The sequence below is a fragment of the Cyprinus carpio genome, chromosome B5 (genome assembly GCF_018340385.1).
Source record: "Cyprinus carpio isolate SPL01 chromosome B5, ASM1834038v1, whole genome shotgun sequence".
Taxonomy (NCBI): domain Eukaryota; kingdom Metazoa; phylum Chordata; class Actinopteri; order Cypriniformes; family Cyprinidae; genus Cyprinus; species Cyprinus carpio.
This window is the reverse complement of record NC_056601.1, coordinates 2,535,755-2,558,700: the sequence shown is the minus strand read 5'-3', so window position 1 is coordinate 2,558,700 and position 22,946 is coordinate 2,535,755. Positions and strand designations below refer to the sequence as shown.

General features: G+C 38.7%; 1 protein-coding gene across 2 annotated transcripts in view; it reads left to right on the top strand.

The window, feature by feature from the left end:
- The first annotated feature begins 7,925 nt into the window (after nt 1-7,925).
- The window catches only part of LOC109102714 (transmembrane protein 132C-like), a 190,553-nt gene continuing 175,532 nt past the window's right edge, over nt 7,926-22,946 (top strand). Inside the window, exon 1 of one of the 2 annotated variants that reach the window (XM_042723570.1) lies at nt 7,926-8,573. In XM_042723570.1, coding sequence (XP_042579504.1) covers nt 8,474-8,573 — 100 coding nt within the window. In that variant the 5' untranslated portion in view covers nt 7,926-8,473. Of the gene's footprint in view, nt 8,574-11,305; nt 12,875-22,946 lie in introns of those variants that run through there. The other variant, XM_042723571.1, reaches the window with a different exon arrangement.

Sequence of the window (22,946 nt, the reverse complement as noted above, 5' to 3'; positions counted from 1 at the left end):
TGTCATCCATCGCCCACCCTCTGCTTTCTTACTATCTCTCTCTCTTTTACTCCTTCCACCCTTCTTCGTCTATGATGAGCGAAGCATCTGGGAGATGACACCTCGTTAGCTCTCCTCTCCAGTTCGTTGTGACTCCAGTAAATGGCTCAGTGACAGAAACGTGTGGCTTGTTGAGTGCAAACCCCTCATCAGCTTTAATTAAAGAGCTTAGGATTCTGCTCCCCAGCCAGTCCTACCTGATGCCTCTCTTCTCTGGTGTATAAGGGGCCCGACGCTTTGTGAAGCCCATCAACATTTTATGAGCAAGTATATTATTAAGCTACATTCAAGCTGCAAATATTTACATTAATTAAAAGTAAAGAAAGTAACACTAAAAACACATTAGCAATAGTTAACAGAGCCATATATATATTAAGTTAAGTGCTGTCAAACGATTAATCGCAATTAATCACATCCAAAATAAAAGTTTTTGTTTACATATGTGTACTGTGTATTTTTATGTATATATAAATACACACACATACAGTGTATATTTTGAAAATATTTACATGTATATACATATATTTTATACTGATCATTTTATTGGTTAGTTATTTTGTTTGCAAAGCAGGTCAGTTTACACTACTATTCAAAGGTTTGGGTTCAGAAAGATTTTATTTGTTATACAAGGGTGTTTTGTTCAGCAAGGGTGCATTAAACTGATCAGAAGTGACAGTGAATTTTTGAATTTTTGTTTTCAAATAAATGCCATTATTTTATTTCTAGTCATCAAATAATCCTGAAAAAAAAAAAAATTTCAACATTGTAATAACAAGATAAGCACCAGATCATGATTTCTGAAGGATCTTGTAACACTGAAATCTGATATAATGGTTGCTAATAATGGTATTTTAAAATATATATTAAAATAGAAAACCGTTATTTTAAATTGTAATAATATTTCGTAGTATCACAGTTTTTACTGTATTTTTGATCAAATAAATGTTGCTTTGGTGAGACTTCTTTCAAAAACTTGCCTGTCACACTGTTGAACTACTGATTTGTCACCCAGCAGCCATGCTCTGCATGCAATAGATTTCCCTGGCCATGTAACATCCCATCAAATATTATTCTGATATACAGTAGAGGCAGTTAAACGTGATTTCTTTTTGACTTCATGCATTGGTCAAAAATTGAACACTGTGCCTCAAAAGACATATTACAGGGTACCTGCCTGACTCTGGAGCGCTGTTTCACCTTAATCCAAATTCAAAGAGCTTCCATGCATGCTGAACAGACCAAGACCCCCATATCTAAGATGTTTTAAAGTATTTTCTGACAGTTTCAGTGATGTTTGTTACTCTCTGGTGAGAGATGGGTGATGTTTGCATGCAAATGCACAAGTTGCCACATAAATGAGCTGTAGCTTTTACATCCCGAGGCCTAGTTTGAGTATGATTACGTGTGTGCGTGTCCGTTTATATACAATCATCTGTATGTAAATTCTGTCTGAACCTGTTCAGATACAGCGATATTTAGCTTTCATGAGCACACAGACTCAGTCCCTCATTCTCTAATTGCACCTCGTCGTAGCCATCTGCCACACACTCGTCTGCGTCTCATCCCTTCTTTCTGTTCATTAGCACAATTATTCTCCCTCCGTTTGTGAGCACAACTCCTTCTGGTCATCCAACAGTCATATAACATTCCTGGCACCCACTAATGGATCTTTGTGTGCTGCGAATAAATGTGTGAAGGCTGTTTCTGGATTAGGCCTCAATGTGTTTTGTTCTTCACTCTTGAGTTTCATTATTACCGAGTGTTAAATTCGGCTCATTAGCTAAACAGCTCCATCGGCCAAAGTCCTCATGGTGTTTTCATGGGATTCAGGTGGTGGAAGCTATTTTTTGAGACGTTTTGCAAACCGAGCACCATTGATTTTACTGTGTATGTGTGTGAGGTGATTGAAGGGTTGTTTAGCATTCTCCATTCTTCTCTCTGAATGCATGAATGCTCCATGTGCCATTGAGGAATAGTCCTGTGCGCTTTGTGCGAGCACGTACAACGACTGAGGAAAGTAAATGTTTATATTGTTTATCAGAGGAGTAAACGAACAAACAGATATAGATCTGCGCGACACTCCTGAATTGATTTACACATCCACATAAACAAGCCGATGGGTGAATAAGAGGCACGTAAATAACTAAAACAGCGAATTGCAGGCCTGATGTCCCAGTCAGATTGGATGCATTATAAATCACTCTATTTACATAATTCAATCTCACTTTACAGAGCTCTGCTAATCAGCACGTGTCACGCTGGAACTGCCACGGGACAGAAGGTGAATGGGCCGGTCTTCATTGAAATTCATCGGTGTGTACTGAGCATGCTCAGTCGTACTCCTCCCCACACGCCTCATCACACTGCAAGGTTTTAGCCAGACTGATGAGCGACGTTCGTCACCACAACGACCAAAACAACGTCTCGCTCTGTGAGTCATGCCTTGCGGGCCATCCCACGGGACGCAATTATATGCAAATGAGGGTAATTAAGTCCTTGCGCACTGTGAGACGAGATCAAAATGAATATTTACACTCCTCCTAATAAATCCGTCTATCTCCCTATCTCCTCTCTCTCTGTTTCTGCAGGTGGGATGCTTTCTCTGGGGTAATCTACTGGCAAGTGAGATGTTTGCTTGAATCACGCTTCACTGACACTCCCCACTAACAGCAGATTCATGGGAAGTGTGTCATTATTGTTATTATTTCTTGTTTATTATTCGCATTATCATTATTTCAGTGATTGGCTCTCGGCTCAGGGGTCTTGTTTGTTGATCGGCTTACTTTTTTGGCAGAATTAGACCTAAAAGCCTAACAGAATGTTTTATTCAGATTATGTTGGATAAGTTGACACAGAGGGGAAAAACTCTGAAGTGGAACTGGACGGGATAATGTTTGCAGACTCACAGATAAAACTACGATAAAAGTGTATAATAATTCTTAATAATAATAGATTGGTTAAAAGGAAGCAAGATTTGTATACTAACCAGGACATTTGGTTGCTTGTTTGGTTTTACTTTGATGCCCACAGTAAAATCTCATTGGTTTAAATTAATGACAAGTTTAAGTGCGTTCCATTCATTTTGGTCAGAATAAAATGCACTTGTTAGACAATTTATATTTGCTTTAATTAAATATAATGAAGAATACAATATTCATATTAGGTGCACATTAAATGCTATATCTGTCTTTTTTCATTCTGCCCCAGAGCAGAGGTTTCCAAACCCCTTTGTCATCCAAACCCTGTAGACATGAAATATTAATTCAGGGAGTACTTCAAGTAAATGTTTCAATTATTTAACAACACATTTGTAGTTTAACTTCAAAACAGATTCAAACCTCTTTTTAGTTGTGATAGTGTCTCAGTCCTCATTACATTCACACTGGTGATTTTAGAATCATAATAATATTAGTTTTAAGTCTAGACAAAAATGTATTATTGTTGTACATTGGAATTGTAAAGTAAAATAAGTAAAAATGAATATTTGAAAAAATAATGCATTTTATAGTACTAATATTTATGCCTTAAATTCTTCACGTTCAAACCCTCAAGCTTTCAACATTTCAAATCATCAAGCTTTATTGTTTATTTTAACTGTGTAAATAAAGTAATCTGAGTGCACATCGCTTTCTCAAATGCACAGTAAACTCAGTACATGCAGAGATGGAGTTCGCTGCAGTTACTGTGAACAGAGCTGCTCTGAGACACTGAAAACACTGGATCATGAGCTGCTTGCGTGTGAATAAACACAGTTTGCAAACCTCTGTTTGGAAATCTCTGCCCCAGAGAATTAGTGGAAACGTAGTTTGGTTAATCTCCTCATAAACCAGCAAAATCAATAGCGTAGTCTGGCAAACTCAATCGCTATTCTTGATCAACAGACAACTGAATGCCTAAATTGTAATGTTAAGATTTAAAATTACAACTAATTATGATCAATAACAATTTGCTTCGTTATATCTTTAATTGACATGACCCCAACTCATTTCTAGCTTTCAAGTTGGCATTCACATCTGCTCAACTCTTAAATACGATCATTGTGTTCCAGCGTTTTTTTGTATGCGTCATAATGATGTTCTGTATTTGGAATCACTAGGCCATGCAGTTTTTTCTTTGTTTTCAGTGGTGTCTCTGTTGGCTACAAAAAATGGTAAACTGCCAGACTAGGTGTTCTCATTCCATCTCCCATAAATAGCCCACGTTACAGCATTATGGCACCAGCTTCCATTTTTTAGAGGCAATATTTCCTAATTTTTCATTTCCCATTGTTGTGACCTCCTCTCAATCTTTCCCCCTTCACGTTAACCTTTGATCTTTTACCTCTGCACTCTACATTAATCCTCTAGCCTGTGATTCATGTGTAAAATAAGATGCAATGCATCACGGCCAGACAAGGACTCTCAAAATTTCTGAATGCGTACAAAAGACCTACAATCTGCTCCTAATTCTTGTGAGTTTGAAAAATCCTCACTTTGAGTTACAGATAATAGACGCATGCCAGTTTATCGGTCATGTCCTGCTTCTTGTCTCCACTCTCTGTTTTATCATTATGGATCTCAGAGGAGCCAGTAACAGATTGGTGCTGAATACGGGAAAGGATTTGGCTGCATTTTCTAGATTCTTTCAGACGAGCGTTCTCTCATGAGACGCTGGAGTACTCTACGTTTCTCTGAATATGAGATGCAGTTCAAAGAAACGTTCACACCTCCGATCGTGTGCAGATTGATGACTCGTGACACCCGTATTTCATCCAAAGAGGCTAGTAAACAAACGATTCCGGACAGGCGCAGCATGGAAATGTGCTTTAGATGTCTCAGAGACCTGGAAGTTATGACTGCACATGCTTTGTGGCTCTGTTCCGGGTAATATACTCCCAACACATTCAGTCATTATAAACGGACCACGGTCAGGGCCAAATTGACATCAAATGAGGGCTTTGAATTAGCCCTTCTCGTCGGCATTGATTTATGCTCAGTGTTAAATTGCATCTCCTGAGGAGACGTGCGTTTAAACAACAGCTTTTCAAGAGCGTAATTGATCTGGTTGTAAGAGATCCTGAAAGGGCTGGAGGCCCTCAGTCAGAAAAACATTCATTTCTCTGCAGAGAAAGAAGAGCATTCGTTTCAAAGAGCGATTGCACTTTGTCTGTTTCAAAGGCCGAGATAACGTGTTTTAACCATCATTGCTTACGTGATGAACCGCGGCTAATTTGCATAGCACGATCTTATGAGTGTATTTTGTAATATTCATTTTGATTCCGTCATTATGTGACACAGGAGAGCCAAAAGTGCTGCACTGCAAACACAATCGGTTTGATGGCCTACATGATGGCGTTCATTTGCATCAGTTAATTATTTAATTGTGTGTGGCTTCCCTTCTTAATTGGAATGTAAGCTTTGTAATTGGGATGCTGGTGTGGTTTGAGTTTACGATGGCTTGTTTCACTAACTAATGAACGGTATGAGAGCCTGTGGTGTGGTCTGTCCGCCCCAGCGATGTGCCTGCTAGCATGCCCTCTGAGTCCTGCAATTCACCCACTGTTAATGAGATTCTAATATATGCGGTACGGTTCAACAAGCACGGAGCTGCCTTTATGCACCAGGGCTCATGTTCGCTGTGTGTGTCTGTGACAATAGTGTTTGTGTGTGTGTGTTTATTCTAATGAGGATCATTGCAGTTTCTGCTGATTGCGGTCCTCTCTAAGGCCAGGTGAGCTTCCTCTAGCGACACCCGCCTTCATTATTTGAGGAAATCGTTGTAGTCATCACAAACGGCTCTTAATAAAAGCGGTTTTTGTTAACTCAGTCATTACGTAGTCTCCCAAGATAATGAATGGCGTCCCAATAGTGGTTTGAAAGATCAGTTTGTGGTGTGGAGTTTGATTTTTTTTTATTATATTTTATTTTACACAGAGCAAACCCCCTCTAATTTGTATATGTTCTCTTGAACTTTGACACTTGGAAATTGATCACAACAACAGATTTGATGGGACAAATTTGCATATTAACTGCCACAGCTGGCTAGTGATGGGGAAAATTCTACAATTTTAAAACTACATAAATTTGAGCCTGTTTGTCCAAGCATATTAGGGGTTAAACTTGTTCAGTGAATGGTACAAAAATTATTTGGACCTTTTTCAGGTATTTTCTGAGCTTTTTCATTACCGACTCATTGATAAATTTTAATATATATATATATATATATATATATATATATATATATATATATATATATATATGTAAAATATATAAAATAATTGATATATAATTTAATATTTTTATATGAATTGATATTAAATTAATATATTATAAGTATAATTCGATACGAAATTTCATTAAAGTATTCAAATGATCAAATAGTGAAATTTCTCAACTTTTCATGACTATATCCTTACTGTATGAAATTTGTTGAATGCTGAATTGTTGTGAATTATTGGTGAAATTTCGCAACCCTAAATGCAGCTTTGCAATGTTTTTTTCACAATTTTGCCTAATTTAAAGAACTATTCCCAGACAGCAACCAGTTTGTTGTTTGATTTAATAATTAATGGCTTTCTGAAGATATGTTTAAGTGTGAAAAATATATTCCACGAATATCAGTGCTGGGGTCTCTTAGGGTTGATAATGTCTGTGTGCTAGTGTGTGCCTGTGCACATATAATACAGGAATAGAGGGTAAGAAGGCAAGAAAAGGAGAGAGAGATACAAGAGAGCCATATTTGTTCTAAATGCACAATGCAGCGCATTCAGAAATCTGGGCCAAAAAACATCGATCCCAAAAGCTGGGCCTGGCGATTAGATTCGGGAAGAAACAGAATGCATCGGATTCACTTGCTGCATTCATCAGTCACGCACTCAATTGCTAGAAATATTTCGCCTGCCAAAGAAAAAAATAAAAGCATGGTCGAAAATACAGCTCCTGTAATCATCAAAAAGGTAGATAAGGAGTTAACAGGACTCGTTTTAAATGAATTAGTTTTGCCTTTATAACCAAAAAGGGGAAAAAAGACCATGTATGCAGATGCATTTGTCTTGGTGCATGTCAAAGTTCTCACATGACAACATTATTGACAACAGTAACTAATGTTTTGATATATGATCTTTTCTTTATGGTAGATTTACAAGTAAAAACATCAAATGCATGAAAAATAGGAAGGTGGGAAGTCATTTCAAATCTTGCATTGCTTGTGCCACTTAGACCACACACAGAGACAGGTTATTCACTAATTCCTCACTAGGGGTCCCTGTTGCTCCTCTATTTGATCAGAGACTCACTCATGCTAAAGGTTCCCACTAAATAGACTTTTTCTCATACTTAAATTATATCCTGAAGTACTTTATTTTTATGTAGCCAAGGTCATAGGTTGGATTCCCAGGGAATGCATATACAGGGAAGATGTAGAAAAAGAAAACACCTTAAACCAACACAAGTAGGTTTAATGGTCTGTACTTTGGCTTGTTGGCTGGTTTTTGAGGATTTTAGCATTTTAAAGCTGGTCGAGAGACCATCTTAAACCAGCTAAGATCAGCGAAGCAGTTTTGGTCAAATTATGTTTTTTGTTTCAGTAGGTAAAATGTAAATTTATTTAAAGTCTGTCAGCATGTTAATTTATACCAAAGTCATATTTGTATAGCCAAAAATCTACTTTAACATCTAAATTTCAAACTGTCCAGTCTTGGAAGGCTTATGTTGTGCGTAAAAGCTTTATATACCTAAAAATTGCGTTTTGTACAATGAAAATGTGTTTTTGTTAATCCATCAGCCTCTTTGGTTGCAGGGATGAGGGGTTTTCCTTGCTTGTGATTGGCTGTCTTTATAGTTGCACCTGTTCTTTGGGAAAACCCCATTGGTTAGCCAAGATGCCACTCATTTCGCCTCTTCTTCACGAGCTTCCCACTCTTAGAGCTGGAGTACCAGCTTGACTGTTGGCCTTTCTGTCTCAGGAGAACTACGCGAGTAAGTTCATTTAGGGAAAGCGAAGATAAAAGGCAAGCATGTTAACGCAAAAGCAGCGTCACAGGAGCGATGGGAACATTTCAGAGAGAGTCAGCGGCGACCGCCGGAGCTTTTGCGTTCTCTTGCGCCAAGAGACGGATTCATAGGACGCGCGGAGAACATCACCAACTTCTGCTGCGCGGAACTTCAGAACGCCGCCGGTCTGGACCTCTACACTTGTTTTAAACTTTTATGTACTGAAGGAGTAATAGCGCCAGAGGAACAATGACAGTGACTTTCCCTGGCTTCTAATAACGCTGTATCACTTTAGCGAAGCGTTTGGTTCTCGCTTCTAACGGAATTTTGGTGATAGTTAAAGGACGCGGATTTTTTGGGGACCGTAATAACGCCAATCTGCCGTCTAACCACTTTCATTATCACATGACTTTCCACAGGATTATGTTATTTATTCAACAACTTCTCAAACTTGACTATTCATAATGTCGTGTTTGAACAATACACTACTACCCAGAAAGCCAAAGATGATCGCTGCACGGATGGCGTTGCTGCAAGCGCTCCTCGTCGCGTCTCTCCACGGAGGTAAAGAAACATTTACGCACATCCAAAACTTGTTGCGAGATGGAAAATCGTGCAGAATAAATTTAGCGAGCATGCTAAAAATGACAAGCATCCTCCATGTATTCAAATAAATGTTTGTTATGAAGCCCAATGTCAGTATGCTTTCACGGCTGTAGCGCGAATGCAAAAAAAGTTGGTGCAGGCTGCTCCCTATTCCACTTGACCCATTTTAACATCTTAATTTACACTTGAAATATTTATAGATGAATGCACACACTTCTGTGGTTAGTGGCTCGTGCGGTTTGGTCGTTGGAAGAGACTGGCGCGCAGCGACAGCAGCGGTGTGGTTTTGTTGTGCCAAGCGTATAAATAATAGAAATGTTGGTTTCTCACCTTGTTGTTTTGCAGTCTTATCATGAATTATGCATGCATGTAGTTAGCTGGCAAGACGGGATGATTGAAGCGTACCGCACGAAATATCGCGTGGAAACGACAGTTTTATGATAGTGACACGAGCACATTTATTCTCGGACATTTAGAAAGAGAGCGTGATGTGCAATGTATTAGCTGTTTGTAATTAATTTTTTAATTTTTACATAAGAGTATTATCCGTAAGGTCTTCAATAACGTCAAAAACATCTTGCTGTGCAAATGAAGACTAATTTCTTTACGCAGGAGTATTTTCTCTTTCTGTCATTAATTTATAATAGCTTGTTAAATGAGCTGATGTGCTGAGTAACACAAATGCATTTCATTTTTTTTAGCCTTTATGTGGACAGTACTGTTATATTTGAGTGAGAATTGAATGCATACAAAGACATTTGCTGTGCTAAAGGTGAGGCACCCTATTTTACCGTCCACAGAAGCAAGAGACAGTGATGAAATGAGCAGACTTGTGTCCCAGTAGCGTGCTGTTTTTATTCATCCTCTCCAGCTGAGGACCCACAGTGGCCTTCACATCTATTTTTACTTACACAATCCCAGCAAGTCTGAAACTGGACATGTCATACAAACAAACAATTAGGCTGTGGGGGGTGAGATAGAGACAGACAGAAAGTGTGGGGGATTGCAAAATTAGAAAGTATGTGTCGAAGAACGTGAGGGATGACAAGTTTGTCCAAGTGTGTCAGGGCTTGGACGGTATCAGAGATGTTGACTCTGGAGACAGCACTTGCTGATCAAGCACTGAAATTGTCATCATCATCATTACTGTTTTTTCCCCAGCCTCCTTCCCTGCAAACGTGGCCTCATATTGCTGTGTGTAATGGACTGCATGCAAAGAGTACATCACTTTCAAGTTCAGACAGCATGTGGTTCGAATGCATGGAATTGTGTCCGGTGAACTGTGCAATATCCACAGGAATATTTGCAGATTTGTGTTTGTAGAGAACCGCGCAGTGTTTGCAGGTTAGCGGCTGTCAGTATGTTTATGAAAGTGCCAGTTGTTTGATTTATTTATGCTATTTCTTTTAGACTACAGAAGTGCTGACATACAGTAGGATGGACTTTTCGAATGTTGCAGCATATGAGGAATGGAAGCAAGAAGCAGAAAACAGCTTATAATGTGCATGTGTCTGTGTGATGTGCCAGTGTTTGATGACTGAGGAGACAGATCTGTGAGTGAGTTACAGCAAATTTGCAATTTGTCTGCAATTGAAGGCCTGAAAACGCACCTGTTCTCAATGACGCCATCGATAAATCTGTGAGATGAAAGGTTTTTGTTGCTTCAGGGAGTTTTAGGAGCCTAATTGACAAAAGCAGATGGATGTTTGCCGAAGGACCGTCTTCCAAGTAGGGCTTAGAGCTCATTTTCCTAGCTGTGTGAAAACTGACTGTGAAATATCTCTCATCTTCAGCTTCCCCTCCCTTCGGCGTCTGAGGGCAGATATCTGTGTGTTTCAGGGCTCAACCGCAGGTCTGAACAGTTGTAACAAAACCAGAGGTGTTATTAAAACTGTCAGACTATCAGGCTGTCAAACACAGTTGCCCTGCCACACACACACACACACACATATGCACGCGTTGACACACGCACTGGCCGTGTCTGCGAGCCAGGCCAAGCAAGGGGCCCATATGTTTGAGGGTTGGCTGACACCAGGGAGATGATTTGCTCCAGGGAGACTGTGAAGCCTAAATCTCTTTCGCTCGTTTCTCTCTCTCTCCTCGTTCATACAAACACACACAGCCGTGCAGGCATTCAGGCATGCTTATGCACACAGACACACACCCCCTTGGTGGGTTTTCTTGCTGACAAACTTTCTAGCAAAGCAATAAATAGTGCATTTTTGCTTTGTTTCTTAAATTCATCAGATTAAATTCGAGATTCACAGCTAGAAGTGGGAGAGCTGCGAGTGTGTGCTTTTAATAATCCATAGCCAAAGAGGGGTAATCAAGAAGATATTTCCCCACAGATTGGCATCCAGAGAGAAAAGGGGGATAGTGGACGGGAGGGGGGCAGATGAGTGAAAGTAATGACTGATCATTATCTTCTGTGTTTTTAATTGAGATAATGACCCAGAGGAAGACAGTAAAACTCCCAAAGGAAGGATTTCTTTTTTTCTTTCTGCCCCCCTTTTTCTTTCATTTCCCCGTCTATTTTTCTCCTTTCGATTTCCGAGCAGTGACTGCATGAAATTCATCAGTTTTGATAGCCCCGCTTCCAAGATGGCTCTATTTATTTTCATTTATTTATTTGTTTATGCTCTATAACCTCGAACAAAGAAGAGTTGTTATTCGGGTAAATGTTTCCTTAGAAATCCTCTGTTGTGTTCCCATACGAAATACTTAAATGCGATTCTGTCACTTCTAACCCTCAGAGGCGGAGAGAAAGAAGTTTGCTAAGACCGAAATGATTTTCCATTACAACTGCAGAAAGACCAGTTAGCGAGTTCCCATTTTGCAAACGTAATAAAATTGAAAACTTTCATCTCAGCAAATTGATTTCAGTCAGATTCAGAAAGGAAGAATGAAGAGGAGGGGGAAAAAATCATTAGATCATTGGAGCATGACTGTACCGTGGGACTTTAGGAATTTGCGTATAGCGGTGAGAACACACACACAGGCTCCTGCTTCACTTTTATTAATTCATTCACTCACTCATCCTGTGACTTTGTGAAGAAGATTTTTGCATTAGGGAAGGGCATGTGGGTAAATACAAAGCCAGACTGAAGAAGAAAGGCAGACTGTGATACAAATTGGCAGCAAAAGCAAGACTGGATGGACTGATAAAGAAGGCATGAATAAATTGTTTTATGACTCAAGAATTTATGCACATCTCTATTTTATTCTTTTGTTTTCTAGAAAACTTGTTTTCGCCTCCATTTGACTATCTATTTGCAGATTGCCGGAAGGTATTTATCTGTCATTAAGGACTCTCAGCCAGCAGTTCATTTAACACATACATGCCCTCAGAACTCCTGAGAAATAATTGCCATTATCACCAGCTAGACTCCACATAGTCTCACGCTCTCTTTTGGATGTATTGTAGCCATATGGTATCACCTCTGGAAATTAGAGTTGCACTTTTGTGTTGCTAGTTGGCTATCATTCTCTTTTTCTTTCTCTGTATCGATTGAGCTCGGTTCTTTCTCTTGTGATGATGTGAGGAAGGGAGAGCGAAGGAGGGGGAAAAGAGGATACTGGAGGTGTTAGAGGTGGCTCTTGTTTGTGTAGATGGAATAATTAACGCTCATTAAGAGGGTGATGAGAGGCTTAGGGGTGATGCTACTTGTTAGGATAATTAGAGTCAAATAGGCCTCATTATGCAAATTGGGAGGAAGTGTGATTCTGTCAGTGTTTACCTGAACTCTGTCATACTGATGACCTCAGATAGAGATGACGGTGTCGAGTGAAGCACAGCATCTAAAGAAAAGCATAATGAGCTGTTATAGGGTGAGAGGAAATAGAAATAAAATAAGCAATGATCTATTTAAGAGATGCGAAGGCGAAAAACGAGTAATGAGATGACAGAAACGAGGGAGGATGGATGAAATCTGTAATCTGTAATCAGATATAAGCTCTGAGGGCAATAAAGAAGCCGCTCCATTTTCAGGGAAATGAAATGTTTCTCAAATTATTTTACCGTAGAGAGATCGCTGGATAAGCCTTTCAGGCCAACTCTGTCACAGAAAGAAAAACATCTCTCTGTATAATAGGATGGGTGAAAATAATATAACAAAATACGATGCCCTCCAAGCAGCAGTGTCAAAGCTAACACCGTGAAGACCGCTCCATGTGTATTTTCCGTTCCTCTAGAGAGCACTTGCGTGGTGGCCTGCAAAGCATTTTAAAGCGCCAGAAGCCGAGACTGGGAAATGTCTCAGGTATGGGATTTTATATATTTATGAGGCTTGTGTGTGTCTATGGTTGTCTGTAAGGCACCGACCTCTACTGTGGCTGTACTAAGGTGCGTGTGTGTATGTGTGATGGATTGAGGCTCTCGTTAACCGCAGGCCTCAGTTGGTGATTACTTCTCAACATGTTGCCTGTCCTGCTGAGTTTTGGCACCATGATACACACACACACACACACACACACGGTTAAGACCTAAATGACTTTGCTCAGAGTTGGGTGGAGCGCTCACAGCGCTGTGTGTGTATATGTGTACAGCTCTTCTTGGCACTAGATCACTTCATCACTTTGCCTGGCATAAGTTCTGTCAGATGGTCTGTCTGCTTGGCGTGACCTCACTGCTCTCTGTACGTCTGCGATGCAGTAATAGATAAATAATGCTTCTGTTCACAACATAAAAGCTTCCTTGGTGAACAACTTAAAATAGAAAGAAACAAATTAACATTCCGCATGGTGCAAGATTATGTTCTGAATGATTCACACTCTCATTGGCAATTTCCGTTTCTCTCTGTTGTTGGCCAGATGAACGACCCGCTCTGTGTTTTGTTCTAAGAAATAGTTTTGATTGAAAACAAACAGTTTCATTTAGCCAATTAGAATACAAGAAGCAGATGAAGTCATGTCAACTTATTTATGAAAACCATATAGAATGTAATTGCCAGAAGTTCAGGTTTTGTTTCCCTGTCGACATTTTCTCAGCCCTTCCATAAAAAATATATATTTTTTATTATTTTTGAACATTTATAAAACATTTCTTTGATTGGTATATATATATATATATATATATATATATATATATATATATATATATATATATATATATATATATATATATATATATATATATATATATATATATATATTTATTTATTTTTTTAATTTGCTCTTCATATATACAGTATTTTTTATTTTTTTTTGCTGAAGTTTTGTTCACTAAAATATATGTATTTTTACAATTTTATTTCCTAATCTGCATAAAATGGGTATTTCTTTTTTAAATGCATGTTGTGAATGATTAATACTGACTTCTTAATGTTTATTCAAAATGTCATAACTCTGTCTTCTGGTGAAAACAACAGACTTCTCTCTGGTGACTTCTCCAATCATTTAAACCCTGCTTCTCCACAATCCAAAATCCTGATGGATCTGTCACTACTTCCGTTTTTTTTTTTTTTTTTTGCTACTTTTATGTATCATTTTTTACTGTGCAAGTTCTATCAGCTCTGTCAAGCTGGTCCCACGGCAGTGGGTCATGCTTTTTGTTGAGCCATGATGTGTTGCAAAAAAATGAACTAAGAAAATGATCAGTATAGCGCATATAAGAGTATATTGTGGGTTTGGCAGCACAACATAATCTTCCCCAAAATGACCTTTGATGTTGTGAACACATAAAACTGAGACAGTGTTTCATGGAGCAGCTGATGATCCTAAATATCATGGAGATATCACGTGATTTGTGCCATCTATGGAAATTACTGATAAACTCTTGGCATTTTTACTAACTTTACCAGTCCCTGAGACAGTCACATCCTTGTGTGTGTGTGTGTGTGTGTGTATAATAATGCACCTCTGCGAACACCTATGTCCTTGCATCACGTGGAAACACACACACGCTCACAATGATATTGATGCACATCTGACATTTTGAGGCTCCATTCGTCTTGAGAGGTGGGATTGGGGGGGTGTGGGGTGGGACCGGTGACATTTCATGCAGCCATAATGTTATTCATTATGGCAGAGGGGCACTGGAGAGGGTACAGCGGGCGCTGCCTGTGTGTGCCACAACCCATCTGTCTCTTTGCCCCCCTCTTTCTCTTTCTCACTCCCTCTCTCTCACTTTCTGTGGGTGAAATGGCAGCAGCGTTTTTCCCTTCACCCCGAGGCCTCAGAGATATCCCCGCCTGCTTTCCCCTGATAAGACAAACCTACAGCACTTACCTTTCCCTCTCTCCTCCGCTCTCTCTTCTCCAGCCTCTGCTTCAGGAGGCAGAAAGGGGTGTAATCTTTGGGGAACTTTACGTAAGTGCAGTAGAAGAGACCTGTGATGTTTGCTTTCACTCAGAGTTCTGCTGTTGGTACATCTTTGAAGTACCAGTGCTTTGAGTGGGTCTGCTAGCACATTAGGAGTGACGGTATGAAGCCAGTTAGTTACATAGCCAAGTAAATAGACTGCAATTGTTTAAAAGTACAAAGCAGCATTTAATATACACCTTGTGAAATGATTGATGGTTGTTTGAGTGGTGTTGTATAATTAGGTTTGTTTAGCTTGGTGTGCACCGGTTGCATGACTGAATGAAGGCTCAAGCAGTAATTCTGCTATGGCTAGCGCCCACTTACCTGCCTTTTCTACATCACCTTATTAATATTCATGAGGCAAGCTGATAGTCTCACACATTTTTAGAACAAACTTGGATTACTTATAACTAGCTTGCTTTTAGGTAGTATATTAATATAATATTTTTAAATATTAAATTCAAATGTTTGTCAAAGAATCTTAAAGTTGTTTTCACCATTGATAATACTATAATTATTTTGAGCACCAAAACTGCTTACTAATATAACCACTAAAAATGATAATGATGATAATAATAATAATAATAATAATACATATTTGTTGAGGACCAAAACAGCATACTGGGATAATTTCTGAAAGATCATATGACAATGAAAATTTGATTAATGGCTAAATTCAAAACTTATTTGTGTGTCCATCAAAATAATAAATAACATTATTTAATGATCTATTTTTGCTGTGTGTGTATATATATATATATATATATATATATACACATACACACACACACACATATCAGTCAGTCTGGTTAATTAACTAATTATTTGTCATTTTGTATCTAATTACATTTTATAGTGTGTAATTTCAGTGTCATATTTTCTAGTATTAAATTGCATACAGTAATTTCATTATGTTATTTATATCAACATTTTCATCCATCTGCCACCAATGTCCTTAGATATAAAAAGGGCTTTGACAATAGCAAAACCTATTTGGCTCCTATTAAAAGTGAGCTTTTATTGTTGTGCTGATGTTTTGTTTTTGGCCGTTTGTGTCTCTGTAATGTCACCACACGCTTACGGACTCCGACATCCACGCGCTGTTAAACTGCTCCGAGTTCTTTCCGCTCTCCATATCTCTCTCTGTTTCTCCCAGCTGGCTGTTTAAGTGCTGTTTACTCGTTTGCCATTCCTCAGAGAGGTAATTAAGGATGGTACAAAGAGAGAAAGAGTGAGAAAGCCGGAAAGGAGAGTTGGTTTTATTACCACCGAGTTCCACTTGCAGTCAAATGCAATGTGTGCCTTTCCTCTTCTGCTTGCTTCTCTTTTTCCACCTGCCTCCGTTTTTGCATCCCTCCTTCTCCCTCTCTACTTGTCTTTGTGCTGTCATACAGCTCTCTGGCATGCACTCTCACTAAATTTCGCTCACTGTCTTCTTTCTGTCTCTGATCTTCCCTCTCTGTTAAACCTGTTCTCTCTTGTTAGAGCAGAAAGGACGTCCAGGAACTGTGCGGTGGAGTGAAGTTTAGCCCAGGGCTTAACCTGTAAGTATCACTACAAGCAGACGGCTAGATTGAAGATCAGCCTGTATGGGTCTCTCTCAAGAGGGAGGGAAAAGAGAGTGAGGGAAATTGAGAAAGAGAGAAAATCATTGTTCAGGACTCGTTCATGTCTCTATAGATCAGAGTCAAAATCTTTTAGTTTTGAGCTGCCGCTCTCCGCCCTGAAGCTTTTACAAGAAGAGGAGAATCATCCTCTCTGGTTTTTCTTTTTCACCATCTCTCATCATTGGTAAAATAGTTCTCGCATTCTGTACTTAGCAGGTTTAAAGTAAGCCAAGTTTCTTTCCAAACTGTTCTGAAAGAACTACATGCATGCATACACACAGATTCTCACGTTAGTTTGTATCTAACAGGATGGGTTTGTGTTTTTTAGATGTGTGGGAAGGTTAGAGGCTGTGAGTAGAAGAAAGAGATGTATATTTTGCCATCCACATGGATTTCTGTATGTAGAGCATTGGAAGAAGTCTAAATGATGTGGGCATTCCCTGTTGAAAGTGACAGTAAGTGTGTGAGTATGAAAGTGAGGTTTTCTGTGTGTGTGTCTGAGGGAGACAGAGAGCGCTTGTACTACTTTCAATATTCAGTGAGTGTGTAATTGTCTAAAGTAGCTTTGCGTCCCCAAACTCCCAACCATATAATCACAGTAGAACAATGCACTGAACATTAAGAGTGTGAGAGAGGTAACTTAAGACAAGTCAGAGGACTCTAATCACCTCATCCATGCCCAGTTCTTCTGTCCAATATCCTTCTCTTTGTACCTGAATTCTGCTGAAAAGTGTGTTTGTGAGTAATTTGCCTTCATGCTAATCTGATACTGGAGAGAGTGCTAATGTGGCCTGGCAAGCTTCTCTATTTACAGAGTGATAGAGAAAGAATGGAAGGCATCAGTTTCTTCCTCAGCCTCCTAACCTTTCTTTCAACCCAAACCTCATCTAATTTAATCATTCATTGTCTTTTTATCTGTTGACGTCATTAAAAAGTACAAAAGGTCAGAGCTGTGGTTTTCATGTGAGCAACGCAAGTTCAAGTCCAGCTTGTCCTATCTCTCATCGGCAAAGGACTAAAATAGAACTGACTATCTTTTTTTGTACAGAATGTTAGTGCTGTCTTCCAGTTCTGAAATTGGCGGCATGATGCTAGTGTGTTCTGGGTGGTTGGCAGAGCACTGCTGTACGGTTGCTAGGTGGTTGCTTACTGGCGCAAGTCAAAACAGCCCACTTGCAAGTCTCTGATATTCTGGATATATCCCTAGATATAGCTCAAGTCCCTCCTTCAGTGCAAGTCTAATGATTTTTTTCCACGTGTTTTATCATCTTCCAAGTGGAAATTATAGGTCTTATTCCTTAGAATAGCACACTTCTCAGCTAGCTGCACTATTTTCGAGGTATCATTCATATCAGCAGCACAAACAGTGCAGTTTAATACAATAGGGGTTTTGAACAAACATAAATATATGCAATAGTAATAGTGATTCCTGCCTTGGCAGGCAGCCCTAATAAACACATGCCTCATGGTTTTTGCATTGTGTGCAAGTTTTGTTTCCTTCTAGGTCATTGAGCCAAACCAAGTTGCTTAAATTTCAAGATATGCAATATATTCTGGTTCTCTTACTAAAAACAGCATTGTCTGGAACCCGGGAGGGCTCAGGGACTGAGAGTTTTTCTGTATTTCCTCCCTCATCTGCCTACACACGCATCTCACTTTACAGAACCAGTAGACTGTAAGAGCACAGACTCTCAAAGCAATTCACGTTTATTTGTATAGCGCTTTTTGTTGCAAAGCAGCTTCACAGAGAAAGAAAGTTTCTTCATTACATTTAGGAGTAGTTTTCAGTAGTGATTATGTAAAGGTGTTGTCCATATGGTAGAAATGTACAATAAAAATCATGCCGTTAGTTAATTCAATTCAATTCAATTCAAGTTTATTTGTATAGCGCTTTTTACGATACAAATCATTACAAAGCAACTTTACAGAAAATTAAGTTTCTACAATATTTAGTAGTAGCTTATCAGTGGTGACTGTCAGTTCATGTGCATATGGCAGAAATGTTCAGAAAAATTAATAAAAAGACGTAAACAAACAGACGATTAACACTATTAAAGCAATTATGCAATCAAACTTATAGCAAAATGTGGTAGTTCTGTATGTTGTCTCTGGGTTAGCATCATCTGAGGTCCTCTGAGGGGTTGGCATCATCTCTTCTCAGGTGTTCTGGATCCAGACTGGAGCTTGTGTAAATCCTAGGCAAAGCAGAGAAACAAATAGGCTGCATTTACACTGCAGGTCTTGATGCCCAAATCCGATTTTCTGACTATATCCGATTTTTTTGACGACCCCGCTTACATCATCTTTTAAAAGTGACCCGTATCCGATTTTTGCATTTACACTATACACTGCTGAAACTACCAAACTTAGGCGTTCTGACCCGGAAAAGGAAGTAAAACAGCACGAAATACAATGGATGCAGATGCAAATAATATTATACAGTGTTTTGCTTTCCACAATATTTTGAAAAGTCAACAAAAAAATCAGCAAAACATTGGTCTCGTACGGCGCGGCGCTTAAACCGTGCCTCCCCATATCTCGTGAAATGTCTTCAAACACGGATTTATTTCTGTAACAACCCTGCATTTTTGCCTGCACTGTCTCTTCTCCCCAAAGACTTAAAAGACATGAAACCTTGGCATTGCTCCACTGTGTGTATCCTTCGTCCTCTATCACGCCTATAATAAGTCATGTGATCTCAGTTGGTGGCGTCCACCTGAGTTGACGTCACTTTTTTAATGACGTACGACTCGCATTTACTGGGGAATATCCGATTTGTCTGCTTACATGGCACACGCAAATGCACGTATCCGATTCATATCCGATTTATTACAACATATGAATGAGGCCTGAATCCGATCTGAGAAAATCGGAATCCATGCGGTTTTTTCTTGCTTACATGTTCACCGGTCATATCCAAACTGTGCCACATGAGCGGAAAAAATCGGAATTGGGTCACTTGAACCATGCAGTGTAAATGGGGCCATAGAGACATAATTAGCGTAGCTGCTGTTCCAGCCAAGTAAAATTAATTTGTTTAACCCAAGCTAAAGAATAATAATGCACATTTGATCAGATATAACTGCAGTCCAAAATTATGAGATGCATTATTTGAATGCTTGGCCAAAGAGGTGTGTTTTTAATCTAGATTTAAACAGAGAGAGTGTGTCTGAGCCCCGAATGTTATCAGGAAGGCTATTCCAGAGTTTGGGAGCCAAATTGCGAAAAAGCTCTACCTCCTTTAGTGGACTTTGCTATCCTAGGTACTATCAAAAGTCCAGCGTTTTGTGACCTTAGGGAGCGTGATGGGTTGTAGCGTGGTAGAAGACTAGTTAGGTACGCAGGAGCTAAGCAATTAAGGGCCTTATAAGTAAGTAATAATATTTTGTAACTGATACGGAACTTAATAGGTAGCCAGTGCAGAGACTGTAGTATTGGGATAATATGATCATATTTTCTCGACCTGGTAAGGACCCTAGCTGCTGCATTTTGGACTACCTGTAGCTTGTTTATTGAGGATGCAGGACAACCACCTAGCAGTGCATTACAATAGTCCAGTCTAGAGGTCATGAATGCATGAACTAGCTTTTCTGCATCAGGAACAGGTAACATGTTTCGTAGCTTGGCAATGTTTCTAAGATGGAAGAATGCTGTTTTTGTAACATGGGAAATATGATTTTCAAAAGACAAGTTACTGTCTAATATAACACCCAGATTTTTTTACAGTAGAGGAAGTAACAGTACATCCGTCTAGTTGCAAATTGTAATCTACAAGATTCTGTGTAATGTTTTCTGGTCCAATAAGTAATATCTCTGTCTTATCTGAATTTAATAGGAGAAAATTATTGGTCATCCAATCTTTTACATTTTTAACACACTCTATTAGCTTAGATAATTTAGAAGTTTCACCTGGTCTTGTTGAGATATATAGTTGAGTATCATCAGCATAACAGTGCATTCAAACAAACGGTGAACACCATTAACAGCAACGATTATACATTGTGATCAAATGTATTGGAAAATTTGGTAGTTTTTGTATGTTATCTGAGGTCCTTGGAAGGGTCATGTCAGATCTACATAAGAGGCTGGATCCAGACTGAAGCTTGTGCAATTTCTAGTTATCTATCCCATGATCAATTCCATGTGATATAATGGAATTAAACTATATATATATATATATATATATATATATATATATATATACGCACATTGGTTTGCCACTAGTACTGATTGGTCCCAGTGCTAAGAAAGTCCATGGCATCCTGTGTGTGTGTGTGTGTGTGTGTGCATGTGTGCATATGTGTGAAAGAGACAGATACATCAACCTAGCTCAGGCACTCAGGCACAGCTTAGGGAAGGTCCCTGGGATAAAAATGAAATTACATTCATTATCAGAGGTTAGAAATCCTCACCACTCCATTTGGATTAGATCAGATTGGTGTGAGTTTGTGTGTGCATGTGTGTTCGTACATTTGCCAAAGGGTATAACCGGGCCAGACAGGCTAAGTGTTGTCTGTGTGAAAGAGAGAGAGTACTATGAGTCAGAGAGAGAATCAGTGGGCTAAGATTATGTGTCAGTAGTACTCCTTTAAATTTGAGTTTTTATTAAAACGGTCAATAAACAGACAAAAGCACTTCATTTTTACGAAGACCAACATGGCTCCTCTGAGAGCTGTTACCAGGCAGGGGAATAAATAGCATGAATATCAGCATAATGGCTTCGGAGGCAACAGAGAGTGAGTTGAACGTTTCCCCGGAAAAAGAAAACACAGTCAATCCCAAATTCAATCTCTCCTGCTCTCCCAAAGCTTAGCCATGCTGTGATGAGGAAGCACAGCGCTAATGTGCCTGTTATTCTGTTCACAGAATTCTTTTCATGTTCTTTTCCTCTTTTATATTTTTGTTCTTGCGTAATGTGGTGCCTCAGCTATTTGGAGCAGCAGTCAAATTAAAAACACATCAGAGAATTGTGGGAAGTGCAGTTTAGCCTGGGTGAGTAAGCACTTTTTTTTTTTGAGATTTGGAGCTTAACTTGCAAGGGCCCTGATGACTGCTTATATTCTTTTGCATTTAAATATTCACATTCATATTCATTTTCAGCATCCATGTGTCTTTTTTCATATACTACCACAGGAATCAATGCAGAGAAACTGTTCTTAAAGGAATAGCTTATCTGAAAATTAAAATTCTGTTATCATTTACTTAAACCCATGTGACTTCCATGGAACACAAAAGAAGTTTAGTATAATGTCTTGGGTGATCTTTTGCATACAGGGACATCAGATTGTTTTTTTTTTTTAATTTTGTTTGTTGAACAATTGTTTTTAGACATATTAAGATTTAATAATGCCAAAGTTAACTATTAGCTAACAACACCTTGAAAGGGATAGTTAACCCAAAAATCTAAGTATAAATCTAAGTATAAAAATCTAAAAATTTACTCACCTTCATGTTGTTCAAAACCTATATGACTTGCTTTCTTCTTCAGTTAAAGATATTTTGAAAAATGCTGGTAGTGAAAATGTTTAATTACCATTCACATCCATTATATAGACAAAAAAACATGAGCTGTTTCTCAAAATATTATCTTATGTTCAACAGAAGTCAGCAGGTTTGTAGTCTCAAGGCCTTTTCACACTCAACGTGAAAATTCGGTGTGAATGTTCGGCACTATGACGCTTTCGAATTGAAACACTAGATCCCTATGGAGCTATTCACACCAGGTGCAATCAATCGCTGCATGAAAAAAAAGCAATGTTTTTTTTTTTTTTTGTCCTGTGTGTCTATTTTCTTCCCTATTGCTCTGGCGAAATGGTCCATCCAATTAGATTTGAGCTAAGATCACACACTCGGAGCAGCTGATGTTGCACAAAAGAGTGAGAGTGGTGGCGCTGTTTCCAAAAACAGTGTAAACAAAGAACAAGAAGAGTATTCTGAGAGAGAAGATGATGCATTCTTATTATCACTGGTATCTGAGAACAGATTTATTCTCATACGTTCTTTAAATACAGAATATAATTTCTATTAATTCTCCACTGAATGTGATCTGAAAAGCACTGTCCGTTTTCTTCCATGTGTGCAAGTGTTAAGAGTAGAGTGTGTTCATTCAAGACCTGTCAATCATGGGATAATATCTCCTGCCATTTCAAATGAAAAAAGGAGAGAACATTTTTTCTATACATAAAATATAAAGCAAATATACATGATTATGATGATATATTTTCTGTGTTTTATGCCGCTCATGATATTTTTATGACAATAAAGAATGTTTATGACAAATAAGAAGCAGCTTGCATTCAATCCATTATAAAACATACATAGAGCGCATGTCTGCCTTAGGGCTGTCAAAATGGCTGAAAAACTAAATTCGAATTTTGTACCTAAATATTATCAAAATTCGAATTATATTGAAATTTAAAATGCA